The following is a 17170-nucleotide window of genomic DNA, read 5'->3' as shown; positions in this document are numbered from 1 at the left end:
ATTTACAATGTAGAATGCAGATCTCAGACTAGGTGCTGTAAGGTAGATTAATAAACAAGGGTGGGTTGAAATTGGGTGGAAGAGAGAAGGACTGGAGTTTAGGGTCTTAGCTGGGACTTGAGGAAGAGAGTTTAATTTCCTGTTTGTGAGTTATTTATCTCCCTCACTATTCCATGTTAGGTATTCCATGTTTAATGTGTGAAAAATAACAGTAAAGGAAGTGATGATGATTTAGTTGATCAGATTGTCTCTGGTAAAAGCATACTTCTGCTTTGTAATACCACAACTTGTTGGGAAATCTAGATGCATATACACCTCTTATTTTACATATGTGAAATTATATATATATGTGTACAAATAAATAAATTATACACACACACACACATATTATATATATACACCTGTGTATACACATGTATATTCTTGATGTTGCAAACATGTATGGTATGTATATTGAAATTTATAGTATGTTCATATAGATATGCGTACATGTAGAAACACATGATGCATGTATCTATTGTTTGGCTACTCTGTTAGCATACACACATTTTTGGAAATTATTGCCAATGATAATTTTCAAGTCTCTAGTACTTGCACGTTTAAACAACTTCTTTTTTGATTCATTTAGCAGCAGCAACAGAAGAACCCGAGGTGATTCCAGATCCTGCTAAACAGACAGATCGAGTGGTGAAAATAGCAGGAATAAGCGCTGGAATTCTGGTATTCATCCTGCTTCTCCTCGTTGTCATATTGATCGTCAAAAAAAGGTAAGAAAATTATCTGTGCTGATATCTCTCTTTTTTCCCCTCTGTGTCAAACAATGATAACTAAATGATTGTTTTTTACAGGTCATTTTAAAAAAAAAATCAGTAGCAATAACTGACATTTAGCTTTTGGATGCGTTCTTTGTATTTCCTGTTGTTTCTACTCTGATTCTTGTAATGGATATACAGAGATTATATTTGGGATCTAGTAGCTATCCATTTTCTCACATTTACTCATTTCCAAGTAGTTTAAAATTGGAGTTGGGTGAATGTACAGAATATTAAAATGGGTGGAATTAAATGGATCCTTTTTTTTTTGAAAAAAAAAGAACTTATTGCACTTTTCATGTTGTAATCACCTAATGAATTTGATGTTTTTTATATGCAGCTCTAATGAGTTATTTGTATCCGTATGTTGTCCACCTTGCAAAATAATGTAATTTTATACCTTTCTGCTCTTGTAAACCTACACTTTTTTCTTAAAAATCATATATCACTATAAAATTATCTAGTGAGTCCTTAATGCATGAAATTGTTTAAAAGTGTATTAATCTGAATGAATTTTAATTTTTAGTTCATTCTTAGAAAATAATCAATAGCGCCATCTTCTGGAATTATAAAATGTTAACTCAGCACTAAGCGCTAATATATGTAAATTGTGCTACACTATTGCTTGTTCAATTTTTAAAAGAATGTTGGCTTTCCAGTACTTGTGACCCTTTTAACCTGCCATAAAATTTCATAATTCAGTTCTATAAATCTGTATTCATAGCATTGTAGCTACTAATATAAACAGATTTCTGTGCACCCTTTCTTCTGCCCAGTCCCTTTCACAATGCCCAAACTGATTCATCCTGGAGAGAGTGAGACCTTTGACTTCTAGTGGTTTGTGCACTGCATTCCTTTTCCTTTTGCAGAATTCTTAATAAACAATATATTTGTAAATGTTGCAATGTTTCTTAGAAATATAGCTTTCTATTATTTTTAAAGGTTAAGAAAACATTAAAGTTGTGCCTAAGATCATACTATATGTTGTAATTACTGGTTTCCATTAGATTTTTTTAATTTATTGCCTCTTTACAATTATCCCTGGAGATATATAACTTGGAGAAGAAACGTCTGCATTAGAAACATTAGGTATGCCTATAGTGTTCTGTGTTAGTTAGCTACATATGTGATTTTTCCCAAAAGTGCTTTTACTTTTCTCTGTTGTTTACCTCTGTGGTTGAGAATTAACACATATGCAAAAGATCCAGCTCATCATATCCAAAAAGACATACAATCAGGCAATTTATTTGCACAACTTCTGAAGAATGAGAACAAGAAGTTGTTTTTCAGCTTTCAGGAAGAAATATCTATTTTATATAATTATTGCAAGATATGGGCTGGGGAGTATCATCCTCTCACTGTATGTTGCAGAGTTCCCCTCATGTTTAATAAAAGACTCTGCATGTGTGTGTGTGTGTGTGTGTGTGTGTGTGTGACTCCCACTATATATTGTCAGTCACTTCCAGATGGGATTGACTGGCTTTTCAGGTTAAAAAAAAAAAAAAAAATTGTAAACATTCATTGAGTTCTTGTTTACTTTCCTTTTTACTTCTTGCATTCAGAGTCCTTTTAGACTTTCACTATTGAATTGTTTGATGAAAGTAATTATGTCAGTAAAATGATAGTTTAAACATTTCCACTTCCCCCCCCCCTTCCCTTCTCTGAACCAGGCAGTACCCTGTTAGAAATGCTACCCAATCATCTTTCTAAAGTACATAACATACCTGAACTCCTATACTATTTTGCATTCAAAGTACGTGGAAAATTAATCTGTTTAATGAATCTTTAATGTTTGGTAATTTTTCATCATGATAGTTTAATTGGTTGTCTATTGAGTATATTATTGGTGTGTCATTTTCCCCCCCTTAGGGAAAGTGGGCAATTTTTTTATATTAGCTTTAGCCAAGGTCACTTATGAAAAGTGTAGAAAACCTTTGTATACCGGAGTTAATTCAGTCCATCTAGAGAATCAGAGCAAATTCTTTAAGGCCAGGAACAGTTGTAATAACGCCGACACATTCACACATACATAAACACACTTCAGTTAGTTGTGGTGGAACTGAAAACTGATCAGTTTTAATCATCTTCTGTAGCGTACATATCCACTGATCCATAATGTAGTATCCCTTTTGGTACCTGAATTGACCACAACTTATTACACGGAAAAGTCAATAAAGATGATTTATGCGTTTTCATTGGTTTATTAAGTCTCATGCACCGACATAGATACCTAAATCTGATTAAATGCGGTATTACATTTTATTGGAAAATGGAGTACTAAGCAGTTTTATTCATGAGCTTGAGATGTTTTATGCTTTGCCTGATCATTTTGTACAAATTGATTTGAAGTTCTACTGAAAGAGACTCTTACCAGCTCTTACAGAGTTTTGCTTGAGTAATCAAACCAACTAAGAAAAGGGATACTGCATCTTTAATGAGCAATGCCATTTTTATTTTTAAATCATTGTTGGACTATTTTCAAGTGTACTTCATTTCCTTCCATTTGTTTACCTTCCATATTTTTAATGCTTAGCATGAATACATCAGCATTTCCAATTGTAAGATTTTCAAAGATAAAACATATGTTTGCATTCAGGAAATGTGTGGTATATATGTCAGTACACACATGTATCAGTTGTAAATGTGCATTCTCTATAATGTGTGTACTCATATAGCTACATACAATACTTATACAAACATATATGTATGCACCTGTGTACTGAAAAAGACTTTAAAATGAATGATATGAAATTTAGCTGTTCTCTGATTAAATGTATTTATTAATTTAATCTTTATTTTTTGTAACTGAAAAGTAAAAAGCATCATTTACTGCACAAGATTTGTACACAGCTGTTCATTTGTCATGACATTTAGGTGGTAGTCATTATATTATGCTGAACTGCATGTTGAAAATACATGATCCATTTAATTTTCAAATTTTTGGCAATAAATGAAAACTCGGCATGTAATTTTCTCAAGTGATCTTTCTAAAAACCAAATCATTTTTRTATGCTAGTGTATTTTTTTTTAATTGCATGGCAAAGTAAGGCTAGTTGATGCATGAGCAAGTTGAAATGCTAACCAAAGAAACATGAATTTTTTCAAAATTTTTTTAAACGCACATTTCTCTGCTTTATTGAATGTGACAGAGTCACGCTTTTCATTCACCATTGCTTCTCTTTTTCCACTGTCTGTGATTTGCTTGCCAGGAGGAGCTACTATTCTTATTCCTACTATCTGTAAGTAGAATACGGGTGACTTACTATTTTACATGTTTTAAAGATGCAGTATCCCTTTTAAAAAAAGAAAAATAGTCTTTATAATTTCCCTAAAGTTTTATTGATAGTTACCTTTCATTAGTGTCAGGTTTGAGAAAATTGCTTGTGTCATTGTTTCTGTTATTCTTACCATGTTTTTTTTAAAGGGATATTGTATTTAGTACTGTATATCAAGACTTTTGCTTTTTGCTAGTTTTTCCCATAACTATCATTTTAGTTGATTGTAATCATGATTTAATTTGCATTATGATTCACAGTGACACATCACACTAAAAAATCTATTATAATGGCTACCCCATTTATTAGCTAGATAACTGCTTGTAAATCACACATTATTCTTTCTTAACATGCCAATTGAGAAGTGATCCTACACAGCACTTTTTCTGTGCAAATCATAGACAGGCGTCAGACCTTTATAAATGGGTCGCTGTCCTACCATGTCTGCTGCTCCAGGTAGCAACATTTTTGGATTTTTATTTTTTGCAGGAAGTTCTTCTGTACAGAGATCTTCATCTGTTGCTTGTGAGGTGCTCTGCACACACATTCTAAAGCATGGATCTTAACTGTATAGCATTGGTTTGCAGAAAGTTTTGCTTCAGTGTAGCAAAATTGAATTGTTTGTATGTGTTGACTAAACGAGTTTTTGTGAGGGCTGCAATTGTTTTGGCTGTGAGTGAGCAAAGCAATTGCACACATTCTTCATTTTAAATAAATACATAAAGCCCTTCACTTCCGAGAAGGATCTAAGAATGCACTCCAGTACTTGGATGAACTGGTGGTGTCTGATAATGATGCTCTTCCACATTTTTAAGCAGATTAGTTGACTTCTTTAAATAAACTTAAAACTGAAAAAGCTAAGCTGGTTTAGCTAACTGCCAGTCCCTGTTTTTTTGTAACAAATTATAATTTCCTTGTTAAATAACAGCTGCTTCAGCCAGAGATAATTAACTGCACAGTTTCGTACTATGATAGAGCACTTTTCCCCTCCAGCTCCCACTGAAACACCCACCTGCACAGGTTTGGGCAACTGGATCCTCTAACACATAATGAGAATCATTTACACTTCCGTCAGCCTCGAGTACTTGCATAATGATTTGCTCAACTATGCTGAAGCATAGATTGCACGTGCCTTTAGCTGAATGAGGGAAGAAAAAAAAAGCACTTAAAAAAAAAAAAGTCAAACCTACAGGGAGTCAGGAGCTGTTAAACAATAAAACTGTCCTTACACTTCCCAGCTTTCGGTTGCGGTGCTGGAGCACAATAGACCTTTTTAGAAGTTGAAGCAGAGCATAAGAATTAGAAAGTAGCTACTGTAATAAGCTAATAATTTGAAAGCATTAATGGCTGTTGATTTATTTAGCATAGCTAGCAAGTTTTGTTACAAAGTGATGCTTCAAAGAGGGGCTTAATATACTTGAGAGATGAGATGTAATAGTCTTTTTGTTCCATTCCTGAGGTGGCTTTAGAAAAATAGGATCTTTCCAAGTGAGAGAAGCTTTCAGTGTATGGAGAATATCTGAAGGGCTTTGAAACTTAAAAAGCTATCTGAACTAGAAATGCCAGTTTTGTGAAAGCTTTGAGAGTATTAGAACCTAGTTATAAAGCTCAAGCAGTTTCAGTTTGGGAAGWTCTATTTGTATTCATTTAAAACATTTGTTCAACCAGAGTACTGTTTAAACCAACTTTTCTTAAGTATTCTAAAGATGAACGTCTGGAGTAAATGTTATAAAATACAGCATTTTAGGGGAACATCCAGCTGCCACTCATTTTTATTTTTCACTGAACAACTAATATATACAGAATTCTCATGCACAACACAAGGCTTTGATGAAAAATAATAGGTTTAGAAACCATCTTTGATATTTCTGTAACAAGGGTGTTATTAAGTAGCAGTTAACCAAGTAGTCAATCTGTAAAAAGTTAAAAAGAAAATAAAAAAATCAAGACTAGGAGTTTGAGTAATGAAAGAATATTCAATACTCTCAGGCATGCCTTGCTTTGTCCACCTACAGTCTGCTTTGTGGCCCCTGTGTTGAACCAAGACTGCTGAATCAAGGAACAGCCCTCTAACGCAGGGGAAGAAAATGTGCAAAACAAAGCAGAGAACAGCACAGGCCATTTCCCTGTTTTCTGTGAATGTCCCAGGATGTAAGAAATGTATGAATTGATTATTTATCCTGGTATTCTTTTTGTCAACTATTACAATGCAGCACAGAATATTAGAAGTTAGAGAATACAAGAAAGAGCTAGCAGTCCTTTTATCCAGAGAAATGTAAGATAAACACTGTAAAAACACTTAACAGGATATTTGATTATATTTTATGCAGGAAAAGTTCATGAAGCTAAGCTGTGTTTTAAAGATATATTTTTGAGAATGCATTATTTTCAGTGAAGATTGTCTCTTATATGGTGTCCAATTTATCCAAATAAGCAAGTTGTTTATCTATTATATTGCAATCAGAGCTTCAGAAGAAAATAGGAAGAAGAGATTAAGAGTATAAAATAATCTAATGTATGTTACAGATACTTAAAGAACTAAGGTGCACTTTACACTAATATTTCTCTGATGAGTACTTCATACTACTTCAGATACTTGCTTCAAGAGCATTAGGCTTAAAATGATAATTAAAGTCTACTGCCTGCTTCCATCTGACTTCTAAGGACAGTGAAAGTCACTTCCAGTTCTTCATCAAAAGGAAAAAATTGAGAGATATTTTCTAAGAGTGCACTTTAAGGGCACTGGCTGTTAATTTGGGCGTTTAGTTATACAGCTTAGCGTGGTACTGATGTAGCTGGGATAAATTCAGAGCATAGTCTGTAACGCCAAAATTTAAAATGTTCCAAACTGCATGGTAGACTTTTTTTTATGTTTTTTATAAGAACAAAAACTTAGTGTCAGGAACAAAGATGATGTGATATCATGTGATATCTTGCATACTAGATAGGAGGAACAACTTCTAACGTAACAGATAATATGTATCCATATTGAATAATTATGTTTGTTTTATTGTTTCATAGTATTTTTTGGCTAACAAAGTAATTTAGATGGTTAAATGGTTTCTTCCTAACAAGGAAAGCAARTGGAATGAATTATCCGTTTATAAAATCAAAACACAGATTTAAATGGAGATGGTTGATAAAACTGTATGCACAGATGCTTCTTATTTATCATTTCAGTTAAAATGTAATTATATTCACTAATTTGTTTATATTAGTATAATTACTCTATAGGAAGAAAAATATTACCAGGGTACAGTAGTTAGAAATTTCATTGCAACATTTGTGTGTGTGTATAAAACACATGATCATGAACTCTTTTTAGCAGGATGCATAGTTTTATAAATCTCACACTGGAAAATGCGTACCCCTTGAAAATCAGCCAGACTTTGCAGTCCCTCTTGCTCACTCAGGACCTTAGATGATTATTATTGTAAGCATCAACATTTCATCAAAAATTAAGGTGCTTTGGGTTTTTTTTTTTGGCTGGGCAGCAAACTTGCTAAGAAGCGCAAAGATGCTATGGGGACCACCCGACAAGAGATGACACACATGGTGAATGCAATGGATAGGAGTTACGCTGACCAGAGCACCCTGCATGCAGAAGATCCCCTTTCAATCACATTTATGGACTCTCATAACTTCAGCCCCAGATGTGAGTACAACAATGATAGATCTTCCAGAGTCTAGTTGCATGTAGGAACAGGGAAAGCAATTTATTCTATTTTTTCAGGAAAACAGTTCTAAACTCTGCATATTCTAGGAGCTCCGGTAAACACAGAGGTTGGATTGGAATGCTCATATATTATCTTTATCGGGGTATGGCCAATTATTTAAATATTTTCATGTAATTTGGATATGTATTGGTACTGTTTCTGGAAGCATTCTATTAAATTCTGAATTATAGTTTTCCATCATGAGAATATTTAATATCAGTATATTAAATATTACTAGTTTACATGATGTCTGTAATGAATAATAATATGAGGTCCAAATAAATTTCATTCTTTTGGCAGTCAGGTCACTATAACAAAAGGAAACTGCCAATTTTTGTTGCTGTTTTCTGATGTTTAAGAACAAGCTTGTTAATATATCTTCAGATTTGCTCTGTATTTGTATTTCTTTGTTGTAGACTTGCCAGATGTCTGGATTTGACAGAGGCAGTTTGGGTTTCCAAATGTTAATTGTCTGGGTTAGAGCTACCATTAAAAAGTCCAGCTATGCTGGTCCCACAGCATCTGCAGCATGGCTTGCGCAAAAGCAAGATACTTCGCTGACAAACGCTGAATATCTCAGATGTAGGGTGTGAGTTACTGAGGGGACGTGACCCTGCCGTGGAGGGGGCAGGAATCAGGCCTTCCTACAGCAGTGTGGACTTCTGAGTTTGGCTTTAATCAGATCTATCCAGCCTGGGCTGCTTCTGAATTGCGCTGTTTTGGGAACGCCACCCCTTTTTCCATCTCCCTTCTCCTCCCTCACATCCTGCTTGCAGGATGCTTCACATAAGGTTGTTCCTTCCTTTAAGGTTAGGTTCTTTCCTGATCATTATACTGTTATAAGAAAAACAGAGTTTGGAGGAGTGTTGTTCTCCAGGTTGTTGAAGCTTAGCAACCTACAAAGTGGTAACGTTTTAACTATCTCATAACCAGTTATAAATGGGAGTTTAGTATCAACCACTGTTGGCCAGATGGGTTTTAAGTTCTCCTAACAGTTTTTGTGCACAGTTTTGGCTAGAACTGTTTGAAAATTCTCCAAAGTTTGATGTCTCATTGGCACTGAAATTTGTGGAGACAACTTTACAAAACCAGTTCGATTTGGATTAAGTTGTGGTGGATCCCAGGCAAAGTATCCATCGGAAACTGCCGTGGCTATTAGCAAGTCGGGGCTGCCAGGCACTTGGGCAGCCTTCTGCATGGACTGACATGAAGCCAAGAGCTCGTGAGCCTCAGCCACCACAGCTATCCTGGTTGGTTGGCAAAGAAGTTTGGCATCACTGTTTTCCAGCTTCCTAGGTATGTGATTTTTTGGGGTGTTTGAGGATTCAGTTCTCTTGACCGTCATGTGTTCTGGGGCAAGGAACCCTTCAGGCTTCCAGGGTTTCCTGCTCTGGTACAAGCTATGAGGCATAGTGCCTGAGAAATGGAGCTCTATTTTGTCTCACAGAGCCTTTGGTATTTTAATTTTTTGTTCCAGATTGGAACAAAACTGAATTCTGGATTCTGCCATTCCTGTCTAAAACAGCATATTTTCCCCTGCATGGTTCTAGTTATGATACAATTGATAAAATTCTATGACGTTTGTTCAGACATCTACATCTGTATATCTGTGTTTTTCCTATATTCATCAGGAGAAATATCTTTGGTATTGCACATAGAAAAGCTAATAACTGTAAATATGAATATAATTTTCTGAATTACTTTGAAGACTTTAAAGGAATAACATTTTATTTAGAGATGAATTGTTCAAATATTATATGAGAGGATGGGTATAAAAGGAAAGGAGTTGGTTCTATGAATGCGAGCCTTTATTGTGAAGCAAAGGAACAATAGTAAAGGAGGAGCGCTTTCAAAAACTAAAATGTATGTGATGTCTTTTTTATTTCATTTCAGTAAGAATCCCTTTGCCTTTACCATTACATTTCTGAAGTCCAAAATCACTGCCTTTCATTCTTCTTTTATTCAGGATGCATTCTGGAACTCTGCATTCATTCTATTTTTCTGTTGTAACAAAAGTAATGGGATTTAGTTATCACTTGAAATTTTATTCTAAGTATATTGTTTTTATGATTAAAAATACACACATTGAGGGTAATGTATTTCTTCATGAGCTTTGTTTTCCTGCAGTGCCCAATGATCCACTTGTGCCGACAGCTGTGTTAGGTGAGGACCCTAGTCCTTCATTACCCATTCCTGCATGAGTTTCATCTCCTTGCATGGTTGAATGTTGAAACAGCTTGTTTTATGTAAAAGATAGCTATGCTGTTATCAGACAATATTCAGCTCTACCCTCAGTTTATTTATTCCAAATTAAACTTGGAATGTTTTATTCTAAAAACTGTATGTTCTCATTGAGAAATTATTCCTAGTCTGTGCCAACTGAAGAATAAATGAGGAAATAGGTAAATTTGACATACTAAAGTATTTCATCCCAAAGCATTCAAAGTAATTCCAGATGAACTGACATGTGAAAGTAGAACTCTCCTCAAAGATAGTTATAAATAAAATACAGATCCATATTATTATTTGGCACCCAAAGCCCAATTTTCTAAAGTAACAAGAATGAGAAGAACTAAGAAGAAAAGGGGAAAAATTCTGTAGTGTCCAAAAAGAAACAGCAACTTTATTTGTAGGTTCTTTACAAATATTCCCGTACTGGTATGTAGATTTTGCATTTCAATTGACTGTAATTATGAAACTTTCTCAACCTTGTAATTACTTTAAAAAGAAGAAGAGATGTTGGGAGTGGCCACTGTTTATTAGTGTGTCATACATAACACTGAATGCATTTGTTTTAACAGTTTAAAAAAAAAATACAAAGGTGAAATTGTAATTTGTATCAAAATTCTTGGTGCCATAAATATAATGAATAGTGTATAATGAAGTGTTATATTTTAGACATTTGCTGAGGTTATTTTAGGGTAAAAAATAAATGTCAAGTAGCAGACATGAATATAAACTGAGGTTGAAAATTAGAGTCCTAGAGATAATGCTTGAAGGGATGTTGAGACAACTTAATCCATCCTCTGATTTGAGATAGGATAGTATACCAGTAATCTAGACTGTTTCTGACAATTGTCTAAGTCATTTTAAAAATTTTTAATGAAGAGAATTCTGCTCTTGCCGTGGCATGTTCCAGTGCCTCACTCCTCCTAAAAGCTTCTCCTAACTAGACTAATCTAGACTAAATCTTCATTGCTGTAAATTGAACCATTTCCTTTTGACAGACTTATAGAAAATGTAGAAAACAAAACATCGCTGTCCTTTTAAGTCTTTTCCACCTTGAAAGGCTTTCGTGTTCTCCTCTTAACTGTCTCTCTCTCAGTTGAATTAAACACAGTTCTTTTAGCTATTATCTTATAGCTGATGCTTTTTCTAAACTTTTTATCATTCTTTTCCTCTGAACACTTTCTAACTTGTAGCTCTAAGTCTTAAATTGTGATGCCCCAAATCACGTGCACTTCTCCAGGAGAAGTCTCAGTACTGAGTAGAGTGGAATAGTTACCCCTCGTGTCCTACTTGTAACGTCCCCGTTACCTGAAACGTATTTTGTCCTTTTTACTGCAGTCATGTTGCTGACTTGTACTGAGCTTGTGATCCGCTAAAATCCCAGTTATCATTAAGTAGTCTGTTACTCCATTTTGTAGTTATATGTTTGAGTTATTTCTCTTTCCTGTACACATCATGTTGCTTTCTTTGTTTAATTCACCCTTGATTTTTTGCTTTGTTTCTCAAATAATCAAGACAACTTTTAAATCTGGTCTTGTACTTGCAAAGTGCTTGTGGTGCCTTCTCACTCAGAGCTCTCGGCCTGTTTTATCACTGAATTTTCTATCTTGTTGTCCAAGTTATGGGTAAAAATATTGATGCAAAGTAGACCCAGGAGGAGCCTCTGGAGATCTTTGTTTTAAAGTGTCCCCTGAGACTGACAGCAAATCATTTTTTGTTACTTTGTGAATGGTCTTTTGGTCCTTTTCAAGCTGGTGTATACTCACCATGTGGAAATTTTATTGTCTGTATGCCACCTGTTTCTTTTTGATAATGTTGCAAATAACATTCTCATGACTGTGATAAATGTCAAGCATGTTAGTGCATTAGAAAGTTTATAACCATCAGAGCAGTTAGATGCTGGAGCATTCAAGTTCGGGGCCCCAAAAAAACTAATGAGGTAGTTTAAGAAGAGTTTATGAAGAGAGATGAAATGACATGGCTGCCTGAAAGAGCAAAGGATTAGATTCTGAATACTTACCAAAATTAATTATTAATCAATTGAATAACAGTTTATTTTAAAATGGGTCTTTTCCTGAAATGCTTCTAAGGCTTCTTGTATCCTTTAGCATTGTTTCAGGCTCCTAAAATCGACATAGGTAATGTCCAGTGATACTTGTAATGCTATTGTAGGTTGCGTTTAGGCTAAGTATGTTTTCTGATATCCAAAAGTTAATCTGTTGGCTCTACATTGTGATAGACAACCGTGAACAGCAAGCCCTAGGCGTTAACTGAAGAAGAGTTTAATAGTTCCTGTTTGTATTTCCATCTATTGGTGATGGTGGTGTTTTGTGTGTGATAGTCTACTGGTATAAGCGAAGCATTGCTCGTTGGAGGAGATAAAATTTTTTGTTCCGTTTACTGAAATAGTGGAGAGAAGCAGACAAGTTTTTGGGCACCCCATAAAGAAGGGATTGGGTAGCTTTAAGTTTGTTCCTCTTGAACTAGATCAGTGGGCCTATTCCTTCTCCATATAAACTTTACTTTGTTTAACATCACAATACAGTTTCCATCTGTTTTTATTTACAGATGAGCAAAATTTTATGGGCCCTAAATTATAGCAAATCTTATTTTATATGAAGTTGTTATTACTTTGTAGCTGTACTAGATTTCATTTTCTTCATTTTTAGGTTATTAATGTTGTACTCCATTATGCGTGCATTAGCACTGAGCTAGTATGACAATTTTGCTTTTCTCAAGTCCCTATCATTACATTGATGGCATAATGTGGCCCTTATATTTTTAAAACTGCTTTCATTGTTACCTATTGTGAAGCTTTAACAACTTTTAATGTCATTTTTCTTTTAGTCATTTTCTAATATAGTCCTAAAATAAATTTCTTATGTTCTGTTCACTCATTATTTTTTGCTGCTTCAATGGGTTAAAGTGCCTATTACTGGTAAGTATACTGCAAGGAATGGGGAGAACTGCAAATCCTGAAGTTTGAAATGTGTATGATTTCATATGTGTAACATTACTATAAAAAGTGGCTGGTACATGTCACTCACATTATTAGGCAGTTTAATGAGGCATAAATGTACTGAATTTAGCAACTTGTGTGACAGTTCAAAGAGTCGGGGTACTTACTAGGAGCTCTCACTTCGTACAGCATTAACGAGTTTTGCATTTTTGGCAGAATTGCAGAAAATCCGTCCTTGGGTTTTCCGTTTTCTTCCTAGAGCGTTTTACTTTCTACTCTGAACTCTTTGGAAGGAAAATGATGGACTGATTGCAGAATCAGTAGCATATGAGCAGAAGCATATGAGGAGTCAGATACCTGCTTCTCATTTCTGTAGTTATTTTCCAAAAAAGTTTTCAATTACATTTTTTTCTTCCTGTGTAAAATCATCTGAATTGCTGATTGCTAATTTAAAAAAAAATGCTTCACAGAAGGGATTGACTAAATGTGATCACTTCAGGCAGTTTTGACGTTTGATAAAAAGGTCTGGATAAAAAGGATTAGTATAACATAAGACATTGGAAGAGAATTCATTCTTCATGTGGAGTAAAAACTGCAGCTGAACTCAGCACAATATTTTTCTATTTTATTCTCTATTTTCTCCATTTATTCTTTATTTAATTTTTCTATTAAAGGATTAAAATAACTACTCTGAAGCGTTGATTCTTCTTTCCAAATGGACATAGTGCTCTGAAGTCCTAGCATAATTGCTTCTGTTTTTCACTGTGATCTCAATTTACTGTATGTTGGCTTTAGACAAATGATGTGCTGATACCGCTACGGAGTTATTCTAATGTATTGTTTAAGGTGCAGTATTGCTGTTGATACATACTAGCTGTAAAAAAGTTACTTTGAGGTGATAGAGATTGGAGTTCCCAAGTACATGAATGTAGTAAAGTTCTGTAGTTTCAAATAAAATGCCCTTCAGACATCTTTATTGCAGGATGAGAAATTGCAAACTTTTGTATGTGTTTGCAGTTAAATTCCTTTATGCACATTACAGTATTTATGTGCTGGATAGTAGTTTGCATTCTCAGAAATCAGATATGTTTTTGAAGGAAGAGGCTTGAGAATAGGTGTTGACATGCTATTGCCATGCTGGTACCTAATTCATTGATTTCTTGTAAACACAGATGAAAACCACAGTGCAACAGCAGAGTCCAGTCGCCTTCTGGATGTCCCTCGTTACCTCTGCGAAGGCACAGAATCCCCATACCAGACCGGGCAGCTGCACCCTGCCATCAGGGTGGCTGATTTACTGCAGCATATTAACCTAATGAAGACCTCCGACAGCTATGGATTTAAAGAGGAATATGAGGTGAGATCTTCAGCGGTTTATTTGCAAAACATTTTGCAAGGAAAAATCCCTTTGAAAGGTACAGCTTTTTGTTTGCATTGAATTACAAAAGAATGCAACTAAATGTAATGGGTTGAATTGAAAAATAAAGAAAGATAAGCAGGCATTAGATTCTTCAATATGTAACCCAAAAGTGAAAAAGTGAGTGGAGTCCCAATGTTTGAGCCACTGCAGGTTACAAGTGCCTGGGAAAAACACTAACTATATTCTTTAAGGCATAGGAGACATGCTGCTGAATCTTTTTGAAGTATTATAAGAAGTTGCCACCGTTTTGTCACCATGTTTTAGTCGAAACTCTGTAATTAGTTATGTGAGCTCTCCTACCCCTTTTCACTGCAGGTCACCTGGATTAGGTTAAAGTGATGGTTGAGCCTGGCTGGTTTTGCGCTGCTAGAAGTACTCTAGTGATTTATTACATCACCTAGCTAGGGCAACACTGGGACTGAACTCCATCTGAGAAGCAGTAAAGAAGTACTGAGGGCAGTAACTTCTTTAGAAGTTCTAATTAGACCTGCCTGAGCATGTCTACTTACATCCTTAATTTAAAAATGAAAACAAAAAATTCCCAGCACTGAAGGTGAAAGATGAGTACTGACTCATTTCATTTCTGATCTCTGAATCTGTTGAGATTCTGCAGGATTAGAATACGAGGCAGTATACACAGTAAAATGTGAATGATACTGCCAAGGTCACATGCAATACAGCTAGGTTTAAAATGAGTTTTATCTGAGTAGGTAATCTGTTGTGATTCAATTTTGAACCTTCTTCCTAAAGCTGTCTGTCCTGTAATATAAGGACTGGAATAAATAAATATGTGTTTTTTAAATAAGGTTATTTTCTTTTCCTCTCTTTACTTAAACATGCTTCCTTATTCTCTGCCTAACTTTAGGGCTGAGCGCAAGTATCAGCTGGGGGAAGTATTAACCAGGGGGAAAAGCTGTCCCTGATTCCATTTAAGGTGTTGCCTACTTTCTGTTTCTTGTATAACCATACATGACATCTTTGCCCTGACTTGGGCTTCTGAAGGCACATTAAAGTTTTGCTTCTATGGCTATTGTGTACTTTCTGAAATGAGCCTATTCAGGTGAGGATAACAGAACACCTGAGAGGAGAGACTATTATAGGCCTGCAATAGCTGTAAAATATCTATGGACAATGAAGAAAAAGCTGAGGAGGAATAAAAGCTTTCTCTGTCGTTACCAGGACATCAAACTCTTAAGAAGAGTTAGAAAATGTAGAATAATTTTGCTACTGGCTGGAGGGAGGGGTATATAGGAAAACAACATGGGCAATACATATTTTCAGAGGAGGTTTCCTGATTGCTTTATAGGAAGAAAAGTCATTGTACGAAGCAATATGAGGAAAGCAATGCAATATTGTGTTAAATGGGCTAATATATTGTGGTGCCTTGTAAGAAGGATTTACCTGTGTTTTCTCAACTTACTGTTGTTTCACCATAACGGGGATGTCCGTGCATGTCCAGCCTTCCAGCAATTCCAGGATTTGAAATCCCCCTGGAGTCCATCAGTGACTTACCCATTGACCCTAGCAGTCCCAATGAGAGAAAGTCTTCCTTTTGCTCTAGATATATTTCTATACCATAGTGCAGCCTGGGTGACGAGGGCAGACAGGCAAAACTGAGCTTCCTTTGTGGCAAAGAAGTTCTTTTAACCTGTAGGTTAACTTTAGTGAAAAGTTAACGGTCCCAATGTTTTCTTTTGGAACATTTTTATTTATAGAGTTTTTTTGAGGGACAGTCGGCTTCTTGGGATGTTGCTAAGAAGGATCAAAACAGAACAAAGAACCGCTATGGAAACATCATAGCATGTAAGTATCAGCGCGCTCGCTTTTACTGATAGACGTAGTCATGTATTACTTGAGCACTGTTCTTTCTTGAAAAATGTATGGTGGCATACCTGCTTACCGCCTCAGTCGGGGAAGAATGACAGTGCCTTGTCCAGAATTTTTGTTGTCCTTCAGACTTTTATGTTCATTCATCTTTCTTCCTTTTATAATTTGGGCTGAAGTTCACAATTTTATCTCTGTCGTACAAGCTATGGTGAACATGTAAAAGTGGCAGCACTCATTTGAATGCTAATTCTGTGGTAGTTTTCTACAGGTATAATTTATTTCAGGTTATTCTGACTGCTTCAAAACTTTTCACGTTTTATGTGATTTGTAGCTGATGGGATTTATAGCTGATACATCTGAATTGCAGTTGTTTAAAAGTGGTGTGTTTTACAGAGGTGATTAAGATCAGAGAGTTCTGACTCCTGTCTTTCGGCATAAAGTGTCGATAGTTTGGATTCATCCCCTGGGATAATGCAGTTTATTACTGTTTTACAAAGGCAATTGAACATATAGGCATGAAGTTACTGGAGAAGCTGCTGAACTGATGGTGCTACCTGTTAATCAAATCCAGGTGATTGAAAGTGTGTTGCTGATGGCTACTCTGTAGCTTTTTTTTTTTTTTTTTTTTTTTTAATGTATCAATATGAGCTTAAACAGGCTGGTGTGGAAGTAAAGAAGCAGTAAGCAGGACTTTGGGATTTCTGGATTGCCATCGGTGCAGCTGATTTTGAAAGGGACTTTGAGCAAATGATGTGGATTCTTTGTGTCTGTTTACCACATGTAATGGTGTGGCACCTGTCAGCTACACTTGATGAACCTTAATTAATATTTTTGAAGTAATTGAAGACCTCAGACAAAATGCTTCTTTGCAATTCTGTGTAAACACTTACCATTTAAGGGTTGTAAATAGTTAGGTGCTTATGCCAGCTGAT

The 17170-nt window shown here is 35.4% G+C and overlaps 1 protein-coding gene across 1 annotated transcript in view; it reads left to right on the top strand.

The window, feature by feature from the left end:
- The window catches only part of PTPRK (protein tyrosine phosphatase, receptor type K), a 176288-nt gene that overhangs the window by 139703 nt on the left and 19415 nt on the right, over window positions 1-17170 (top strand). The window contains exons 8-15 of the mRNA XM_026070146.1: window positions 629-767; window positions 1860-1901; window positions 4022-4051; window positions 7582-7742; window positions 9931-9966; window positions 12959-12970; window positions 14164-14348; window positions 16127-16214. Coding sequence (XP_025925931.1) covers window positions 629-767; window positions 1860-1901; window positions 4022-4051; window positions 7582-7742; window positions 9931-9966; window positions 12959-12970; window positions 14164-14348; window positions 16127-16214 — 693 coding nt within the window. The remainder of the gene's footprint in view (window positions 1-628; window positions 768-1859; window positions 1902-4021; window positions 4052-7581; window positions 7743-9930; window positions 9967-12958; window positions 12971-14163; window positions 14349-16126; window positions 16215-17170) is intronic.

This window comes from Apteryx rowi, unplaced genomic scaffold (genome assembly GCF_003343035.1).
Source record: "Apteryx rowi isolate R43461 unplaced genomic scaffold, aptRow1 scaffold_305, whole genome shotgun sequence".
Classification (NCBI taxonomy): domain Eukaryota; kingdom Metazoa; phylum Chordata; class Aves; order Apterygiformes; family Apterygidae; genus Apteryx; species Apteryx rowi.
The sequence above is the reverse complement of the archived record's forward strand: the minus strand, read 5'-3'. Positions and strand labels throughout refer to the sequence as shown.